At 48.6% G+C, this 19,637-nt stretch overlaps 1 protein-coding gene across 2 annotated transcripts in view; it reads left to right on the forward strand.

Moving 5' to 3' along the window:
* STAG1 (stromal antigen 1) overlaps window positions 1–19,637 on the forward strand; it is an 83,378-nt gene that overhangs the window by 60,913 nt on the left and 2,828 nt on the right. The window contains exons 14-30 of one of the 2 annotated variants that reach the window (XM_009071560.1): window positions 586–703; window positions 1,744–1,847; window positions 2,690–2,782; window positions 2,897–2,986; window positions 3,143–3,346; window positions 3,774–3,844; window positions 3,957–4,044; window positions 5,143–5,223; window positions 7,383–7,475; window positions 8,375–8,549; window positions 9,888–10,027; window positions 11,688–11,789; window positions 13,234–13,382; window positions 14,039–14,167; window positions 16,978–17,183; window positions 18,382–18,553; window positions 19,249–19,359. In XM_009071560.1, the coding sequence (XP_009069808.1) occupies window positions 586–703; window positions 1,744–1,847; window positions 2,690–2,782; window positions 2,897–2,986; window positions 3,143–3,346; window positions 3,774–3,844; window positions 3,957–4,044; window positions 5,143–5,223; window positions 7,383–7,475; window positions 8,375–8,549; window positions 9,888–10,027; window positions 11,688–11,789; window positions 13,234–13,382; window positions 14,039–14,167; window positions 16,978–17,183; window positions 18,382–18,553; window positions 19,249–19,359 (2,126 nt within the window). The remainder of the gene's footprint in view (window positions 1–585; window positions 704–1,743; window positions 1,848–2,689; window positions 2,783–2,896; window positions 2,987–3,142; window positions 3,347–3,773; window positions 3,845–3,956; window positions 4,045–5,142; window positions 5,224–7,382; window positions 7,476–8,374; window positions 8,550–9,887; window positions 10,028–11,687; window positions 11,790–13,233; window positions 13,383–14,038; window positions 14,168–16,977; window positions 17,184–18,381; window positions 18,554–19,248; window positions 19,360–19,637) is intronic. The other variant, XM_009071561.1, reaches the window with a different exon arrangement.

A 19,637-nucleotide genomic window follows, 5' to 3' on the forward strand; every position in this document is an offset into this window, starting at 1 on the left:
ATCTGGCAAGCAAATAAGAAATGGGTATTGTGCTTGTTGCTTTTTGCTAGTGGTTAAAGATCAATTTAGAAAGCAGTAGAAGCCCAAGGATTATTTTTCTTACTTCACAACAGTTGTGTTAATTCACAGAAGAACTTTTTTTTGCAGTTAGTGTTAATTCTATACCCCCTGAAAGCACTAGGGTTTCTGCTGCTGTTTTCTGAGCAGATGGCAGTAAATGCATGTTCAAAACAAGTACATTGCAACTCTCAGTCTCACCATCTCCTTTTGTAACGCAGTGAGAATGTGAGGAGAGGTGAGTTTGCAGCTTTTGGGCCACAGCTCAGGGAGACTTTTCACAAACAAACAGCTTTATGGTAAGGCAGCTCAGTTTGGGTTTATTCCGTTGGCTGTTGAAACGTAGCACCACTGCACTGGTACCATTCAGCTGGACAAAGACCTCCCAGAGTTACTTTCCAACTGGATTTTCTTTCCAACTAACGTGAGATACATGCCCAGGACACTCTCCATGGCCAGATGATGGGAAGGTTGGAGAAGTGCTGCTTGTACCAGGTGCTGTACTGATGGTTGCTTTGGATTTTCCAGTTGCATGAACATGCAGCCTACTTGGTGGACAGTTTGTGGGAGAGCTCTCAAGAACTGTTGAAAGACTGGGAATGTATGACAGAATTGCTCTTGGAGGAGCCAGTCCAAGGAGAAGAAGGTATTGGTTTGATCTCTATGCTTGATTGAATTGCACAGTGCTGTTAATTATTCCTCTGTCACCCACAGAGAATCATCTTTTTGTGTTGTGGTTTGTTTGGAAAGCACATTCGAAAAAGATTTGAGTTTGATCCATTTTTAATGCACTTTGCTTGAAAAGCAGCGATTTGTACTCTGTTTTCCCTCTCATTATACTCTGTTTTTCCTCTGGAGAAGTCAGACACTATACTGTGGTTCCTGCTGTAAGAAGCTAGGGCTGCATCTTGCCTGGATGTTCAGTCACTAGTGCCCCCATGAACGTTCCAATAAGTTAAACAGCTCATACAGTTTGGAATAAGCAAGCTTTTCAGGTGCTCATTAAATGTCGGGCTTTTCCAGACCGTGGTAACAACTAAGGAATTTTCAGGAGGGAAAACATAAGGGGATTCTTTCCCCATTTGTTTCAAGTCTCCTTTTGCTGCTATGTGCACAATGTGGCCAGGGAGGTTGGTGGCAGAGAGTCCTTAAGGCTAACGAGCGAGTGTCATTCAAGATCCTTCATAATCCTGCAGGATTCTCCTACTTCAGGGACCTTTGCAGGGATTAGGGGGTTGTGAAAAGTCGATGTACCTTCCTGCTTTACAGCATGGTGTGCTCATCCCCTCAGGATTTCAAAGCCTGACCTGGTATCTGCTTGCTATTGGGGTGACATTTATATGGTACTTTCCTTCAGTAATTAGGCACTTTGGTTCTTTGTTTCTGCTTGCCCTGCTGGGTTTGACCCTCTAGCTGTGGCCAGAAGTCCTTGCCAAAGAGCAGCAAACATATAGGGAAGTGGTAGTGGCAGTGAGTGGTCAGTCACTGCCTGTCCACGATGCCCCTTCACTCATCCTCTTTTCCAGACAGCATTTCCCTGAGCTCCTTCCAGCTCTGCCATGTCCATTGGAGAGGATGTGATGTGACAAAATACCACTGTGTGTATAGTCTCTGTGCCCTGTGCCTGTACCCCATCCTCTCTGGGGTGTCTGGCCCCAACCTGATTCTGTTCCCTTCCCTCTGCAGCCATGTCTGACCGGCAGGAGAGCGCGCTCATCGAGCTCATGGTCTGCACCATCAGGCAAGCTGCAGAGGCACATCCCCCTGTGGGCAGGGGCACTGGCAAGAGAGTAAGTGGGGCTGGGGAGAGGTGTCTTGATGGGAAATTCTGGGCTGCAATGGCACGTTTGGGTGCTGGGAAACCAGGTTTTTCTGACTGGTGTGTCCTGTTCCATGTGAGCAGTTTGGAAGAAAAATAGTGGAAATTCTGTTTCGGAGCATGTTTGGTTTATTGTTTGTTTGATTTTGGGTTTTGCATTGCCAAGTTAAGTAATACAAATTTACAGCAAGAAAGTTTCTTCATGTTTTTTAGATGTTCTTTTGGTCCTGCCTCTGTCTTACACTTGTAGTTGGGACAGGTAACTGCAGGGGTCTCAGGCTGTCAGTGGAGGTTTGTCATGTCTCCTGGTCTCCTTGGCTTGTTCCCCGAGCGGAAACAGGAGCAGATCTCTGGTCATGCACTCACCTTCTTGTGGAATAGTCTCTGACTGTAGCTTGTAACTCTTCCTGTGCAGCTTTTGGTTTCCTTAATTACACCTCAGTTCTCCCTGAGGTCCTCCATTCACACCTGGTTTAACGTGTGAAACCCAGAGCTCACTCCACTCAGAAGCAATAGCAAAACTTCCACTGACTTGGGTTAGACTTGAATTTCAGTCCTAAAAAGATGTTGATGTGTTGAGACAATATTGTGCTGGGGGATGTGATGTTTGCCCTTCCAGCCATGGCTTCTCAGGACACATGGTCCTTCTGTGTAATCACAGCCCAGTGTGTCTGAGGTTTTTATTCCCTCCTCTTCTGATTTGTTAAAAGACACTTGCATGGATTTTTTTGTCTGTAATGCAGCACTCAGAAAGGTTAATGACTGCAACATTCAGAAATTGTATTTGCTGTAGTTACCTTTGATCACTTGCAGGTCCTGACAGCGAAGGAAAGAAAAACTCAGATAGATGACAGAAATAAATTGACGGAACATTTCATTATTGCACTTCCCATGTTGCTGTCAAAGGTACAGTGTTCAACCGAGTAAATCTCCCTGGGATTTACAGCTGTCTGTAAGCCTTTGCATTGTGCAGTGTGTGCTTTATTTGGCTGTCTCTGTTCTGTTTGGGTGATGTTCCAGTACTCTGCCGATGCCGAGAAGGTTGCAAACCTCCTGCAGATCCCTCAGTACTTTGACCTGGAGATCTACAGCACGGGCAGGATGGAAAAGGTACAGTCCCTGGGGCAGGCAGTGGGTTGCTCTCAGGCCTGTGGTCACTGGTGTGGTCCCATGTGCTGTGATCCAGCATGGATGAGTGTTCTCTGAGTGGCTCTTACTTTGAGCTTCCTGTTAAGGTGAAAGCTGAACTTCTCTTCTGATCTGCAGCATCTGGATGCCTTACTGAAACAGATTAAGTTTGTTGTGGAAAAGCACGTGGAATCAGATGTTCTGGAGGCCTGCAGCAAAACCTACAGCATACTCTGCAGTGAGGAGTACACCATCCAGAACAGAGTGGACATAGCCCACAGCCAACTCATCGATGAATTCGTGGATCGATTCAACCATTCCGTAGAGGATCTGCTGCAGGAGGTTGTTTTTTTAGCATGACTTCAGTTAGCTACCCAAAACGTGCTCGGGTAGACTGCAGAAAAACATTCCTAGCAGATAGTGATACTGTAGCATGTTGATCAGCTGGTGGTTAAAGGTGGAGGGTCAGTTCTTCTGGTGAAATAAGGCACAACTCAGATCTTACTCTTAAGAGTGATTTCTCCTGCCAGAGGATACTGGTTTGGATATATTAACAGTGCTAGTGCTGAGCATTGTCAGATGATCTTCCTTATTTTTTGTAGTGCTATGCAGTGATTGCTTAAATGTTCTGAAAACTAGATAAAAGTTACTGGATCATCTGGAGTCAGTTTTGGTGACAGCATGAACCCTCAAAGAAACCTCCTCCCCATGCAGCAAGGTGCTGGGCTGCACTGCTGAGCTCTCTTGATGCATTTCCTTTCCTCTGCAGGGAGAAGAAGCTGATGATGATGACATATACAACGTGCTCTCCACATTGAAGAGGTTAACCTCTTTTCACAAGTAGGTGGTTTTTTCCCTCAAAAATTGGCAAGTATCAGTAATGTGCCAGGGCTCACTGCATGCTGGGGGTGTGGGGGGACACAACTCATGTCTCCGTTTCCTCTCCTCCTAGTGCACATGATCTCACCAAATGGGATCTGTTCAGTAACTGCTACAGATTGCTAAGAACTGGAATTGAACACGGAGCTATGCCAGAGCAGGTACGTTAGCGACCCCTGCACAGCATCATTGGGCATTCTGAGCCAGAGAGCCTAGTTGTACAGAAATTCAGGAGAGTATTGCCCTGCACTGGAGCTGTTCAGGAAGAACATGGAGTTTTGAATGAATTTGTTTTGTAGTCAGTCCAGGAGGTGAAAAATCTTGGATTCTGTGATTTTTGAACCACTTGGCCAAAAAAATCAAGCCAACTCGGCTTGATTTAAAAAAGACACTCTCCTGAACTCCTGTGTATTTTGTCAAAGGACCTGTTGAGGAGGCATTGGCAGGTGGCAGTCACAGCCTGGAGCTGTGGGACCTTCTGCTCTCTCTGCTGCTCTATGCAGGAGCTGTGCTAGCTGGAAGGGCAGAACTAGCTGATAACTGTCCCCCACCTTCAGTTTCGGGCTCTGGCAGTGGGTGGCTCCCCAAATAGTTCTGTGAGACCCTAGGAAAAGGTTCTGAACTCTCATCATTATTTCTTCCCCCTGTCCACTATAAGGAGTTTGCTGAGAAGGAGTGGTTTGGTCTTTAGTTTTATCTTTCCAAAAGTGTTCTGTGATTAGAGCTGGTAACAGTTTATTCTGCACAGAACCACAAGCTGTTGGAAGTATCTTCAAGCCAAAAAGATTTTGAAGTGTTAGAAAGACCCCCTGGATGCTTTACAGGCACCACAAATGTGAGCCCAGACTCCTCCATGAGACAAGGTTTATTTTCTCCCGTGTTTCAGCAGTTGGGCTGCATGTTCATTTGGCTGGTCTAGAAGTGAGGGCAGATTTAGAGGTGCTTAAACAGATGCCTTTGAGTTGAGATGTGTCTATGTTGGGCTGTGCTTCTGTCATGCTGCAGCATCACCTCTTGCTGGACTCCGGAGCACAGTGTGCTGTTGTTTCCCAGCATCTACACAGCATTTTTTTCACCTTTGATTTCTTGTTGCACCAAACTGGCTAAGGCAAAACATCATGTCCTTGAAGACAAAAAGTACTACCTAAGAGTGCTCCTCTTCCTTCATTCCAAAATGCATCAAAACGTTTTACATACACTTGACTGATGTGCTTGCTGTTTCCAGCCCACTGAGATTCTGTGTGTCCCTTCTGTTCTAGATCGTTGTTCAGGCACTGCAGTGTTCCCATTACTCCATTCTCTGGCAGCTGGTGAAAATCACTGAAGGCTCCCCTTCCAAAGTAAGTGGGCACTGACCATACAGGCTGTACTGACCCGAGAGGGTGTTGGGCCTGATTCTGTGCCTCCACCCACTCTGCCTTCATCCAGTGCCCTGTGAGACAGGGGTTGATGTTCCCAGTTGCTCCACGTCTCAGGATCTGTGTGACACTGTGCTCTGTCCAAGCTCTACAAACAATCTTTATCAGGGTTTGATAGCAGCTGGTTTTATATTTTTATTGCTGAAGATAATGAATGCACTTTATTGCGGGTACAGCAGTTTGGTGACTGATAAGTAATGTTGGCAGTGCCTCCTGAGCAGTTGTGAGCAATCCTGGTGATCTGTGGGCACAGAGAGCTCAGTGTTTCTCTGTATTTACCTTGTTTGCCTTTCCCTGGCAGTAGTGGTTGCTAACAAACAGTGCACACGAGTGTAATGCAGTCAGGACAGTGCTACAAACGTGTACCTTGTTTGCTAGTCTTAGCTTTCCCAGGACCTCTCCGTGGCTCCTCTCTCAGCCAGAGGACAGCATCCCATCCCATTAGAGCTTTTGCAAAGCAGTGCGTCAAATTTAAGTGGTATGGAGCCTGAAGTAGTAAGTACTTCCCTGTCAGCATCAAACAGAAAAAGATGCTGTACTGAAGTGCTGCTAAAATAAACTTCGTGCACATAAAAATGCTAAAAACACATTGCAAATTCTGTGAGTGATTCTGGGTTTCTGGTGTCCAGATTACAGCAAAAGAGATGTACTTCCCATGAGCTACAGCTAGTGACTAACGTGCAGCATCTGTCTGACCAGGGCCTGGCTATAGAAACTTGGCACTTTGGTGCCAGTGTGCCCTGCTGTCTGCAGTGTCACCATGATGGGCCAGCTGAGCTGAAGAGAAAGGCCTTCATTTGTTTCAGTGGCTGCGTTTTTCCATCCCAGGCTTGGTGCAGCTGTTTGGCTGTGCCTGGTTCTCAGAGCAGTGTGTGTGAGACTCTGCTGTATGGGGTGGTGCAGAGCAGCTGGGATCGCTCACGGTTTTCTGGCTGTGGTGATTCGTTGGACAGGGTGCAGTGCACAGGACTGGGAGGAGCTGTGAAGGTCCCTCAAGAACAACAGTTCAATGTACAAGTCAGTTGTGTTGCTGAACCCCCGTGAAGACCATGGTTACTCACCCCTAGAGAGCTGTTACTCACTGAGTGTTTGGGGTTTCACCCCACGCCCTGCAACTTGCAGCTCTTCGTGCCTGGCAGCAACCTCAGAACAGAAACAGGGTGAAGAGACAACCACAAACCTGGCGTGGCTGTAGCAGCTTATTCTGTCTGTTTTCCTGTCACACTTCTCACTGTAGTTTCTTCTCTGTGGAAACAGATCTGATGTGCACTGTCCCTTCATCCATTAGGAGATCATTTTGCCCACGGCTGTTACACAGGGCCATGATTTCAGTTTGGGAATTGCAGACACTGAAGGGGATCACTTGTAAGGTAGCTCACAGACCTGCAGTGTCCACAGCAGGAAATCACACTCGCTGTTGGGAATTGTAAGAGGCTCAGAGATTTGGAACACTTGGGTGCTTGGGCAGAGCTGCCTTCTGCTGGGAAGCAGGGCAGGGAGAGCAAATGGAGCATGAGAAGGCATTTCAGTGAGCACAGTGAGGAGATCCAGGGCAGGAAGCAGTGGCAGAGCTTCAAGCCCATAGGCCGGAGTGGCTGTCCCTCCCGGGCCGTGTGCTCGGGCTGGGCTGGTTGCATTCCCTGCTTTGTGCTGGTAGCCACGAGCACTGAGCAGCTCCTCAGTCCCTGCCATTTGCCCTCCCATTGGGGTGTTCAGATAATAGTTTTGTTGAGCTTGGGACACTCGTTGGTGTTTTACCTTTTTGTCATGTTGGTTTCTCCAAGTACAGTACTCCATATAAACCACCAGCTAGGCTGACCTTGGGGTCGTCAACTTTTTGTTCTGCAACATTTATAATTTACATTCAACATAAAACAGAGACAATTTACCTCGGGAGTGTATTGTTTTATTTTTTATTGTAGGGAAAAAAAATTATTGACTTGTTTTATTTGATACTCATAGCATTTTTTTCACAGCCTTTTTGTTGAATGTATCGAATTATCAGTATGTTTTTATTTTGCTCCCTCCTAGCAACCTTTTATTAATTTTTTTACACTTTCCCTTTCCAATGTTTATTCTAGGATGACTTGTTGGTATTGAGGAAAACTGTGAAGTCCTTCCTGGCTGTCTGTCAGCAGTGTCTGTCAAACGTCAACACTCCCGTCAAGGAACAGGTAAGGGAAGTGTCTGCCACAGCTTCCAGCAGTGCCATGCTCAGTGTAGTGGAACTCAAAACATCACTGCACCAAGCTTGAAGTACAGTCATCTGTGCCTCTGTCTGACCAAACCTGGCCAGACACTCGGTACGAAGAGCACCTCCAAGGCACAGCTGGTGGCACATTCATTTTGGAGGTAACCCCAGATTCCCTGGGTGCTCAGACTCATGTCCAGCTGTCCTAACTTCAGGCCTCTGCCTCAGGACCTGAGGTTAAAGCCTCCTCCTTTACACACTTTCTGCAGTCAGAGGCAAAGTAGGCACTTTAGAAGGGTGACTGAGACCTCAGGCTGAATCTCTGGATATTTCCCCTGTCAGTGAGGGGCAGGAAGCTCGGAGTTTCTGCTCTCCTGCCCGAGGCAGGTGCCCAAACCCTCAGGGATATTTAGTTGTTTGCTTACCGTAATAATGCAGGTAAATGTCGTGGAGAGTACTGACTATTGTACCTCTTTCCCCTCGTGCTGACAGGAGCAAACTGAGGCTTGTAGCAGGACAAGTCATACGAGTCATGTTTCCTAGCAGGAAAAAGTGAACTCATTTTACCAGAATACACTGAACTGCACCAAGTGTCGTGTCCTCTCACCCTGCACAAAAATCATCACCTTACAACAGCTATGTCTCCTTGAGAACACAGCAAAGGATCTGTTCAAACAGTGTCTTTGTCAGAGGAATAAGAAGATCCTGAGGGTTTAGCCTCTCATCAGTACAGGCATTCCACTTCTCCCAGCACACAGCGATTGCAACTGAGCTTGGTTTAAGAAGCCACTTGGTAATAGCAGGGGATGTCTGACAGACAAATGGAGTTTCATTTTGTCCTTACTTGGCTTCTCACTGCATTCATTCTCTTCTGCCTTTCAGGCCTTCATGCTGCTCTGTGATCTCTTGATGATCTTTAGCCATCAACTGATGACAGGAGGTCGAGAAGGTCTTCAGCCTTTGGTGTTCAACCCAGATTCAGGTCTCCAGTCAGAGCTCCTCAGCTTTGTGATGGACCACGTTTTCATTGACCAGGATGATGAAAACCAGAGCATGGGTATGTTCAGCTTTCATGTTTTCTACTTGGCATTTTCCACAACAGACACAGAAGAAAGGCACAAATAGAATTTTCTGATCAGTTTGCTCAGATGTTTTCAGAAATATCCCTGCTCTATCTTTTGGACCTCCGAATGTGAACTATGCAATATAGCTTCGAGGGAAGAAGTGTGATGGAGCAGCACATGGGAGAGAAATCCTTTGGAGTTACAGGATCCTGAGGGAAACCTCAGCAGCAAAGCAAAGCCAAGAAGGCCTTAAGAAACTCTGATGTCACTACATAAACACCCCTTCTGCTCCTCCCTCAGAGCAGCCAGGTCAAGCTCAGGACATCACTGCTTTGGCTGGGGACAGGACAGTGCTGTGCCTGCTGTAGCTCTCTCTAGGCTCCTGGGCACGCGGTGAGGACGGGGCTGGGGTGCCCATCTCTGCCTCCACACAGTGCTCAGGGCCTTCATGGCAGGGTGGCTGTGCAGGGCTGGTTGTGAATACTTTGGAGCTGCTGGGGTGTGTTGTCCTTGGCCTGGGTACAGAGGTGTCCTGTGTCTGATCCCAAATAGCTCTGGAGCAGAGATGGGTTCCCAGTCAGACTGGTGAGAGCTACTGAGCACATGCTGTGCAGCTCTTTGGGGCAGATGGCTGAGTTTCTGCTGCACCGTGGTGTGTGTGTGTTAGTGTGACACACAGGTGCTGTTTTAGACCTTTAAGACAGCAGTGTGTAGAGTTCAGGGCTCAGAGAGTGTATTCCTGCTCTAAAGGTGCTTGCAGAAGTGGTGGGAGATGCTCTTACTATATGCTGCTGTACGAAACATTTCTGTGTGCAGTTTGTCTTGTTACAGAGTGCAGTGTCACATGCCATTGCCACTTGATGTTAGTGTTACACAGGTGAGTTGTACTCCCTGTTGTTCAGAGCCATGGATTTCACATCTGGAAACCCAAGACATGCAGCAGAAGTATTGCTGCTTCTAATTTTTCTTTTTTTAAATGCTTGTAGCTTAGTCCTGTTCATGGAGCATCTCCACATGTGCTGTGGTTCTGAAGTTAAGCAGAAGCATTCACAGGTTTTCACTGAGGCCTTTCACAGGGCTCAGTTCCATGTGGATTATGCTCAGGACTGTAGCTAGCATCCTTGGCCAGTAGTGTGTCATATTCCTGAGCCTCGCTGGACATTCACAAGTAGGCAGGACTCAAGAATTATCACTTTCAGTTTTAGCTTCTGCAAGGACCTTTCTTGCTTCCTGTTCAAGACTGGATCTCTTTTCTAAGAGCTCCCGTGGAGAACGTTGCTGTAGAACACAGTAGGTACTCACAGACATTTTGTTGTTGTTGATGCTTTCAGAGGGAGATGAAGAAGATGAAGCCAACAAAATTGAAGCCTTGCACAAGAGAAGAAACCTTCTGGCTGCCTTCAGCAAGCTGATAATTTATGACATTGTGGACATGCACGCAGCAGCAGATATCTTCAAACACTATATGAAGGTACAGCTCTGTGTGTTCTGTCCTAACTGAACTTGGACTGTAGTGTCAGGGCCCCTCCTGCCATCTCTCCTAGTGCTGCAGTTAAAGGTCAAACACTTTGGAAAGCTGTTTCAGCCTTATTTGATATTTTGCAATAGTTTTTCCTTGCGAAATTCCACCTGCCCTGAGCAGCAGTAAGCTCTGAACTTCCTCTCCTATGTAGCAGGAGTGCTTTGTTACAGACAGCACCAAAAGCTGGTCCTGCAAGGTGCTGAGTATCTCCAGAGATGCTCTGCTCTACAGGGAATGTCTCATCCTGCTCCTCAGATTCATTGCTACAATCCACAGTACCAGTTGTGTTCCGTGTGGTGCATCCCACGCTCGGTTTGAGATGTTGATGTGAAACATCTGAGTTTAAATCCTCCTCCCACTCAGGAGGAGCACAGAGCACAGTAAAATCCCCAGGGCACACTGCAGCCAGGTCACAGCCCAGGGTTGCTCTGGCTTAGGGATTACTTTCTAGAGCAGGAGTTTCAGACTGAAGCTGTCACCAGCCACACTGGTGCCCTACCTGCTGCTCTGGGCTGTCTGCTCTCCCCACACTCCTGACAAGTGGGGAGAGTGACAGAAACTGAACTGAACTTAGAACAAACCCTGGGAGGCTCTCCGTGCTGGAGATGGCAGGACTGTATTTCAGAGGGAACAAATATAAGTGGCTGAAAATGCAGAAATATTGAGGCTGAAAGAATAATGTTTGGGGGAAAACTTCTCAGCCTGGAAGTTTTAATGATAGTACACTCTCCTGCCCAAATGGTCAGTACCACAGGCTGTTAACATACAGAAACCAGCACTTCTGCTGACTCTTTCCTTCCATGCATTCCTTCCCTGGCCACCCAGCAAGCAAACCCCTGTGCTGGGGTGTGCTCACTCCCTCCCTGTGCTGGGGTGTGCTCACTCCCTCCCTGTGCTGGGGTGTGCTCACTCCCTCCCTGTGCTGGGGTGTGCTCACTCCCTCCCTGTGCTGGGGTGTGCTCACTCCCTCCCTGTGCTGGGGTGTGCTCACTCCCTCCCTGTGCTGGGGTGTGCTCACTCCCTCCCTGTGCTGGGGTGTGCTCACTCCCTCCCTGTGCTGGGGTGTGCTCACTCCCTCCCTGTGCTGGGGTGTGCTCACTCCCTCCCTGTGCTGGGGTGTGCTCACTCCCTCCCTGTGCTGGGGTGTGCTCACTCCCTCCCTGTGCTGGGGTGTGCTCACTCCCTCCCTGTGCTGGGGTGTGCTCACTCCCTCCCTGTGCTGGAGGTGTGCTCACACCCTGTGGTCTCTCCTCGGGAAGGCTGTGCTGGTTGTGTCATGGTGTTTCTTAGAACTGGCAGCCATGGGTCACCTCTATCAGGTGTTTGGTCTGGGGCAGGAAACACTGGTTTGATTTTCAGTATGTTTGTTACCAAGGTTAATAACAAGGAGAAGTTCCTTAGCTCAGCACTGGGTGCAGTTTACATTTTGGTATTGAAACATTGCCTCCCACTCACACCCCGAGTCTGTGTTGGTCTTGAGGCTTTTTGGCAATTGCTGCCTCTTCAAAACAAGAACTGCAAGTAATCTTTGTATCAGAAAACGGTAAGAAATTGTCTAAGAGGTTCTATTTAAAGATTAAAAGAGGGTTTTTTCACATCTTTTTCCTAGTACTACAATGACTATGGAGATATCATTAAGGAAACCCTGAGCAAAACAAGGCAAATTGATAAAATCCAGTGTGCAAAGACACTCATTCTCAGTTTGCAGCAGGTAAGAGTGTGGGTTTGTTAGAAATGCCTCACTGCAGAAATGCTGGGCAGGATTTCCCCTGCTGCCCTTCCGAATGAGGGAACAAACCTGCACTGGCTCCTTGATTCAGGCTGTCCCTGCACGTTTGTCTCCAGCATCTCTCCGGAGTCTCCATGTGCCACACTGGCAGAGTCTGGGTCAGGGTGAGATGGAGGGAAGGGAGGGAAGAGCCTTGGAGGCAGTTTGGTCCTAGCTGATTCATGGCATTTGTTTACTGATCCTGAGTGAGCATGAATAAGGATGACTTTTTCTTCTTACCATTTACTGAAGCAATGCATCTTCCTTAGATTTTGGCTGCATACTGATTGATTTTTCAAATTTCAAGCTAATTAAGTCTTCCAGTATGGTTAGGCATGTTTTTTCCCCTGAAAAATGTGCTTTGCATCAGCCATAAATTACTGCCTGGCTGCTGCAATCCCTCCATGTCCTGCCCACAGCACATCCTGCAGCTGCACTGGATGCCACTCAGGGCCCCCAGTACCAGTTACAGCCACTGCACCGAGGAACTACCTCTGTGAACTGCATGTTCTCAGCTCAGCTGGGCCCTCCCATTCATCGGAGGGTGCCAGGGGATTCTGTAGCAGTCTGGAAGCTGAGAGAGATCTGTGAACACCTGAGAAAAGTAGATGTGCTTCCAGAAGAATTGGCAAGTGTCAGGGCACTCCTGTCCTTAAAGCCTGCAGAGAGGGGGAAGCCAATGCCATGGACCAGTCAGCCTGGTAGCGTTTCCCCAGAAAATAATTGGACAAGCTCTTTGCAGTGCCTAAGTGATAGGTGACAGCCAGTAAGGATTTGTCAAGGAGGGATCATGTCAAATTAAGCTGCTGTCATTAATTACATGGTAAGAGAGCTGGAGGAGATCAGAGAAACTGTGGATGTAATGCAGCTTGATTTAATCTTGTCACTGACACTGTCTCTTGTGATGTCCTCATTAGCAAGTTAGGGGAATGTGGGCTAAATGGCAGTGCCAGGAGGAGGTACAGAAGTGTCTGGAAACCCCTGAGCAGCTCATTACTGTCCTGAGGGAGGCTCTCGAGGCAGCAGAGCTGCTCCTGCAGTCACTAAGGCTTGAAGGATGGAACAGCAGTTTGGCTCCCTAAACTCAAAGGGTGTCCTGGTCTGATGGGTGAGGGAGGTGTCAGAGAACAGCAGGAGAATGCAGGACCTGCCTGATGAGTTGGGAGCAGTGATGCAGTTCAGTGAAGGTGTATGCAGAGGTCTGGCCAGCTGGAGGGCTGGCAGGGCCGGTGGCAGTTCCAGGCTGTCCTGGGAGCAGCCGTGGGCTCTGCAGTCCCTGTGAACACTGCAGTGGTCACTCTCGGGCACACCAGGTTAAAAGCACAAGGCTTTTGCCAGAGAAGTGTGCCCTAGCTCACAGGTGCTAACAGCTGAATTCTTTGCCCAGCTGTTCAACGAGCTGGTGCAGGAGCAAGGCCCCAACTTGGACAGGACGTCTGCCCACGTCAGCGGCATCAAGGAGCTGGCTCGGCGCTTTGCCCTCACCTTTGGCTTGGACCAGATCAAGACCAGAGAGGCTGTGGCCACACTACACAAGTGAGTGGTGGTAAATAAACCAGATTTTTGTATTACTTCAGATTAAAACTTCAGCATACCTTTGCTAAAGGTGCCTAATCTTAGCAGCGTCTGGAATCACAGATGTGTGTTTTCTGGTTTCTGTTGGGGAGGGGTGTACATTCCCATGCCATAAAAGGGTTAAAACATTGAAGTTTGCTGTCTGAGAGAGGAAGTCCTTAAGACTGAGAGGGCAAAGCATGGCCAGAATGGCACCAGGTGGAAGTGAGTTGTTGTTTTTAGTCTCACAGGGTACAGCAGGGATGCAGGTGATAATGCACTGAGGAGTGAGTTTTCTCCTCTGACCTTGATGCAAAAGTTGTATCTTGTTCTATCTGACGTATTAAAGCTCTGCCTCACACAGAGCCCTGGGCTGCTCCTGCCCAGGCAGCAGCTCTGGGCACCTGCTGAGTTTCTGGGTTGTGAGTAGCAGTGAGCTGAGCTCAAGGTGGAATCCTCACGAAGCAGGAGGGAACGTTTGATTCCCCCTGGCCCAAAAGCAGCTGTTCACAAATAATGGGGAAAGTGTTCTGATGGGATGTGAGGATAACAAGGGATTTCATCACAGCTCAGATCATGGGCATCACTTCTTTGCTTTGTCACAAATCTGTGAACATGTTTGTGTCTCTTTACTGTAGAGATGGCATAGAGTTTGCCTTCAAGTATCAGAATCAGAAAGGACAGGACTACCCACCCCCCAACCTTGCTTTCCTCGAAGTGCTCAGCGAATTCTCTTCCAAGCTCCTGCGGCAGGACAAGAAGACTGTGTAAGTAGCACTGCCTGCTCCCCTCGGGCTTTCCTGGGCTCTGTTAGTCCCTGGGGGTGTTTCTCTGCTCTGAGGTTTTCAGTTTACCAGGGGCTGTCAACAGTCCCAGTGAGACATTTCACACACTTACTCATTGTTTCATATCTTAAAGTAATACAAATGAGTGGGAAAAGGGAACTCAGATCCACTGATGAGCTGAGTTTGAGACCTCCAAAACAACATTCATTCATGAAAATAAAAAGCAATCTTTTTTCAGGCTAGAAATAAGCAATTCACCATGAGCAGTGCAGGGAGTTTGCAGGCTGCACCCGCTGCAGCGACAGCTGCTTCTGCTGCACATTTACCTAAGGTGGAAACTTGTGTTTGTTGTTTGTTTAATAGCTTGGATTCAGCTGGGAAACAAAGGTTTGCAAGGCTTCTGTCACGGGTGCAGTGGGCTGGGGGAAGTGCCCCAGGCCACAGCCTGGGTTTGGCCTGGCCATGGCTGCGGGTGGGACACAGGAGATGAAACAAATCAGAGGGGTGTGCTGAGACCTGAACACGGAGCAGGGAGTGTGGTTTGTGAGCAGTATCTGAGCAGGCTGTTAGGAGGGGCTGTGGGTACCCCCAGGGCAGGATGCTGCAGCACCAGGACATTCCTGAGAGCTTGGGGAGGGAAACAGGGACAGGACTCCAGTCAAACATCAGCCAAACACTATGTGCCCAGTGCAGAACTGAACTCCTGGAATAATTTTGTAACTATTTTAAAAACGCAGTTGCCACATCTTGTGTTTGTGGTCGTCGATATCTTTGCAGGCACAGTGAGTGCAAGTTCAATTCTATGATTCTAAGCCATAAATATCAACTGTCAGTACCTCAGCTGCCCCTTCCTGTCAGACCCTGCAGTGGTTCTTCTGTGAAGAATTGTTTCAAAGGACTCTTTCTGCTCTGCATTGTTGTGTCCTGGGATCTGTCAACCCCTGTCCTGTTCTTCAGCACAGGACTTAAGGGTAACAGGATTTTAGGAATGACTTCCTAGCTGAACCCTAGATTCTAATGCATGTTAGTCCAAGTGCCATTAGCCTGAATCCCATGTCATTCAGAGGAGTTTATCCTTTCTGTGCAGTCATTTCCTCCACAAGTGTCTCCAGTGTGTAACAGTCCAAGCTGCACAGTGCACTGATCTTCAGGGCCTCTCATTCCTTCCCCCTCAGTGCTGCCATTCAGATTGTTTGTGAAGTTGCTCCTGCTCTCTGGTGTGCACACACACACGTACCCACTGGCTGCTCCTGGAAGGGTTGCTGTGGTGGAATCCATTTCTCCTGGTGTGATCTGCCTTTACTGTAGTCTCTGTATCTGAGCTATTGACCTCAGCTGAATCTGAAGATCAGTGAAAAGAAATAGGTGCTTTAGGGCATGATTTACCTGCTCTGTGCTAAATCACTGCTTTCAGGTGAGTTCAGACATGCCCTGGATTCCACTGGCTGAGGTGGCTGTGGGGAAAGGTCAATAGAACTTGCCTGTATGACAAAATTCCTTTAGGAAATGCCTCCATTCCTCCCCAGGAGAGCTCTGTCCTGCCTGCACCCTCCTCTGGCTGTGCTGCCCGTAGTGCTCCACTGACAGGGCATGGGATGCTCAGCTAGACTGGGATGGTGGATATGCCCTTCTCTGCAGCTCCTGCCATCCACAGGGACCTCTTCCCACTCCCAAGGGGCTGCCTGTGTGCAGGAAGGGACGTGACCACCATCTGCTGGAGGAGTCCCGTGTTCGGGATCACCTCCCTCCATCCCTGCCCTTGGCCCTCCCCAGGCAGTGTGTGAAGCTCCTCGGAGCTTCCAGTGTGAAGCTCCTCGAAAATTTGTCTCAAGTTAGGCATCTGAGCAGTAAAGATCTCTCAGGTGATGTCATTTCCCTCCTTCACAGTTTGGCCACAACCATGTGGTCTAGTTATATAAATATACGTTGGAGGCAGAAAAGCTTCGTCCTTTCCCAGACCTCTGTGCAGGAAGATTCTCTGGGGCCACGAGGCACTCGAGCTGCACTGTTGGTACTGTGAGAAAGGACACAAGAATTTCCCATTCAGTGCCAGGTTTGGGTGTTACCCAGTGACACATGAAGAGGGGAAGGAAGAAGCGTTTGCAGTATCCGTAGACAAACCTGCTGTTCCTGGAGCTGGGTGATCCCATTCTCTGAATCAGAACAAAATCCCATGGAAACTGGGGGTGCCTGTTCCCTAGCCATGTACAGTGTGGCCCTTGGCCTGTGCTGCAGTCAGACTGTGGAACCACTTCGAGCCTGCCATGAGCCAAGGGAGAAAACACTGCATTCCCGTGTGGAATGTGGGGTTGGCTTCCACTGCTGACACCTGGCAAATGTTAAAGGAAATGGTGACAAAGGTGCAGGAAGTGACGCTCAAGTACCTGAGTTCCCTTACCAAACTTCTGAGTGTTTGACTCTGCAGTCTGAAACTCATTAGGGTCACTTTAATGCAGATTTGCATGTTCATTTTAGAGGTTACTTCTAATGCCATAATTAAATAATCAGTGGGAAAAGAAAACAACTCGGATGCGCTCCAGACCAGGCGAGGGTTGTTTGCTTCCTCCCTCCATTTAGCACATGTGCACTGGACTTCTCATGGCTCTTGATGTTTCTATATGGAAAAGTAGCTGCTTGTCTTTGCAGAAACCATTCCTCTTGTTCCAAGATGCCCAGAGATGTCCTGGATCCTGGTGGTAGTGGTCCTACTGTGGCACAGTGACACAGGAGTAATCTGCAGGTACAGAGAGGTGTGGTGCTACACCTCTGGACTCACTGTCTTGTCTTTTCAGTCACACCTACCTAGAGAAGTTCCTGACAGAGCAGATGATGGAAAGGAGAGAGGATGTCTGGCTGCCGCTGATTTCCTACAGGAACTCGCTGGTGACGGGCGGCGAGGATGACAGGATGTCGGTGAACAGTGGCAGCAGCAGCAGCAAAGCCTCCTCGGTCAGGAACAAGAAGGGCCGACCCCCCCTGCACAAAAAGAGAGTGGAAGGTCTGTGTGGGCTCAGGGGTCTGTCACTCTGCTTCCCTTCTCAGGTGCCCTGGGGGCTGTCAGTTCCTGTGGAGATAGGTGATCTGTCCTGTAGGTAGCTAGACCAAGGCAGCTGTTCTGCAAGGCCTGAATGTGTGTTCATGGGCAACACCATCACAAGGCCTTGGCTTGTCTGTCTGCACTGAAATGTGCAGCTCAGAACTGCTGAAAGCATTGATACCCAGTGGCTGCATGTGCTTCTGCTGTGACCTCAGGTGTGGCCCTCAGGCATTTGGCTGTGATAGCACATTTCTCACAGGTTGCATCTGGTCCTGGTCAGTTGGAGTAGTGTGTACTTCTGTGAACATAACCTGTGTTTCACCACAGAGCAGGTGTAGGTGGGACCTTTGTGTTCACAGCCAGGTTGGATGAGCCTTGAGCAACCTGCTCTGGTGGGAGGTGTTGTGGATGGATGATCCCTAAGCTCCATTCCAGCCCCTTAGCAATGTATGGATCTATGAAACAGATCCATGGGGATCCCCATCGACTTTCTCACCACACATTTCTTCCTGTTATTAGGTCTATGTCTTGTCATCTCTCTCTCATCTCCTGTCCTTCTCTCATTCCAGCACTTCACAGTCTTGTCTAACATCTCTTGCACTTGTCTGCTCTGTCACATTCTCAAGTCCCCTCATCCCTCCTCTCTGCTTTGCTCCCTTTCCAAAGCAAGCACAGAATTCCAATTAGACCTTCAGTTGCCTTTGAATTGTCACTGTTTAAATGCTTCCTCCCTGCTCCACTGGACAGCTCTGACTGCAATTCAGACCTGGGCTGACCAGATTTGGGGGGTTATGCTCCTCCCTCATCTTAGTGTTCAGCTGTGTCTTGGCTGCTGTTCCCATAGGAGGTCAACAGTGTTGTTTGTAGATTGGAAACTCGGGAACTGAGAATTAGCCTGGTTATAATTGTGCAAGAGAACAGCAGGTGAGGTAGTGCTGCAGTACCATTTTGTTTGCAGTGGGTTCTGTGTTTGGTCAGTGTTTGTACTTTAAATTGTTGTTTCTGCTGGGAATAGTTGATAGTGATCCCTAAAAGAACAGAAAATGAAACTAGAGCTGGAAAGCTTAGCATTCCAAGCATTTACCCAGCTGATCCCTTAGTGCACGCTGGATTGAATGCTGCCCTGATGTCATCAGTGATCTCAGTGCTCTCTCTCTAGATGAGAGCCTGGAAGGCTCCTGGCTGAACAGGAACGAGAGCATCCACACTCCAGGGACCCTGCAAGCACCACAGCTCACCTCAACTGTCCTGAGAGAGAACACTAGGCAAATGGGAGAACAGATCCAGGAGCACGAGTCGGAGCAGGGATCTGAGCAGGATTTTTTACACAAGTAGGTGCTGGAATTTCAGTATTGAATATGGTGAGCCAGGGAAGGGAGTTGCTTATGATTTACACAGATAAGCCCTAGCCAGTGGCTCTCCATAGATGTAGTGTTTCTTTGCAAAACTGCCTGGAAAAGCCTTGGCTATAGTTCAGCAATACTTCAGTTATCTTCAGGTCCCAGAAAAAAGATGTCGTAATGAAGTAACAGTAGAAATTTCCTTGTGCTGTGAAGGACAAATACTCAGGCCAAGGCATTGCTCTCTGCTGCTGGAGTCAGGTGGTGGTAGCAGCGTGGCCTGGAAGGTGTTTGGGGTGGGTTTGTGTGTAAAGGCAAGTTGCTTTTTATGTTGTGTGACACTGTTGTTCTAAAATATGTGTCAATTACTAATTTGGATCTATTCCTGCTCCTGTTTGGCCTGACCTGGGGCAGTGAGGTGATCTAGTAACGACCTCTGGCAGTGCTCCCACTCCAGGCACTGTCCCTGCTGAAGGAGCAATGTCCGTGGGGTTTGTGGCTGCTTTGGCTGCAGCAAGTAACAGATATTTTTAGTGCACATACAGATGTGGAAGGGAATCCACAGCGATGGATGTGATTTGATTATCCTAACCTGAAGCATGGCCAGACACAAAACTTGTAGGTAGATACTACCTGAAAACAGCCAGCTCAGCACTGCTGGTGCCCTGACCTGCTCCATGTGTCAGTCCCCAGATGCAGATCTCGTGGCTGGGCCAGCAGAAGCTCGAGGACCTGAACCGCAAGGACAGGACAGGCATGAACTACATGAAGGGGAGGACTGGAGTAAGGCACGCAGTGTGAGTGTGCGGCGCTGCGCCCAGGCCAGGAACTGTGCCACTCTGGCCCTCCTCAGGGGAGACAGGCACAGTCTGTGATGTTGGACTGGGCCCTGTGTCCTCCGGCCCAGTGTCCTGCTCTGGCTGTGCCAGAAGCTGTGTCCAGTGACAGGGTGCAGTTCCCTTCAGCTGTTTCCACCACCTGTCTGTTAGGTGAACTCTCTAATTTGCTGCCCAGTCTTCCCCTGAACCTGTTCCTGTATCTGTCCTTGACCTCACCAGGGTGTCCCTCTGAGCAG

The sequence above is a fragment of the Acanthisitta chloris genome, unplaced genomic scaffold (assembly GCF_000695815.1).
Source record: "Acanthisitta chloris isolate BGI_N310 unplaced genomic scaffold, ASM69581v1 scaffold32923, whole genome shotgun sequence".
NCBI lineage: Eukaryota > Metazoa > Chordata > Aves > Passeriformes > Acanthisittidae > Acanthisitta > Acanthisitta chloris.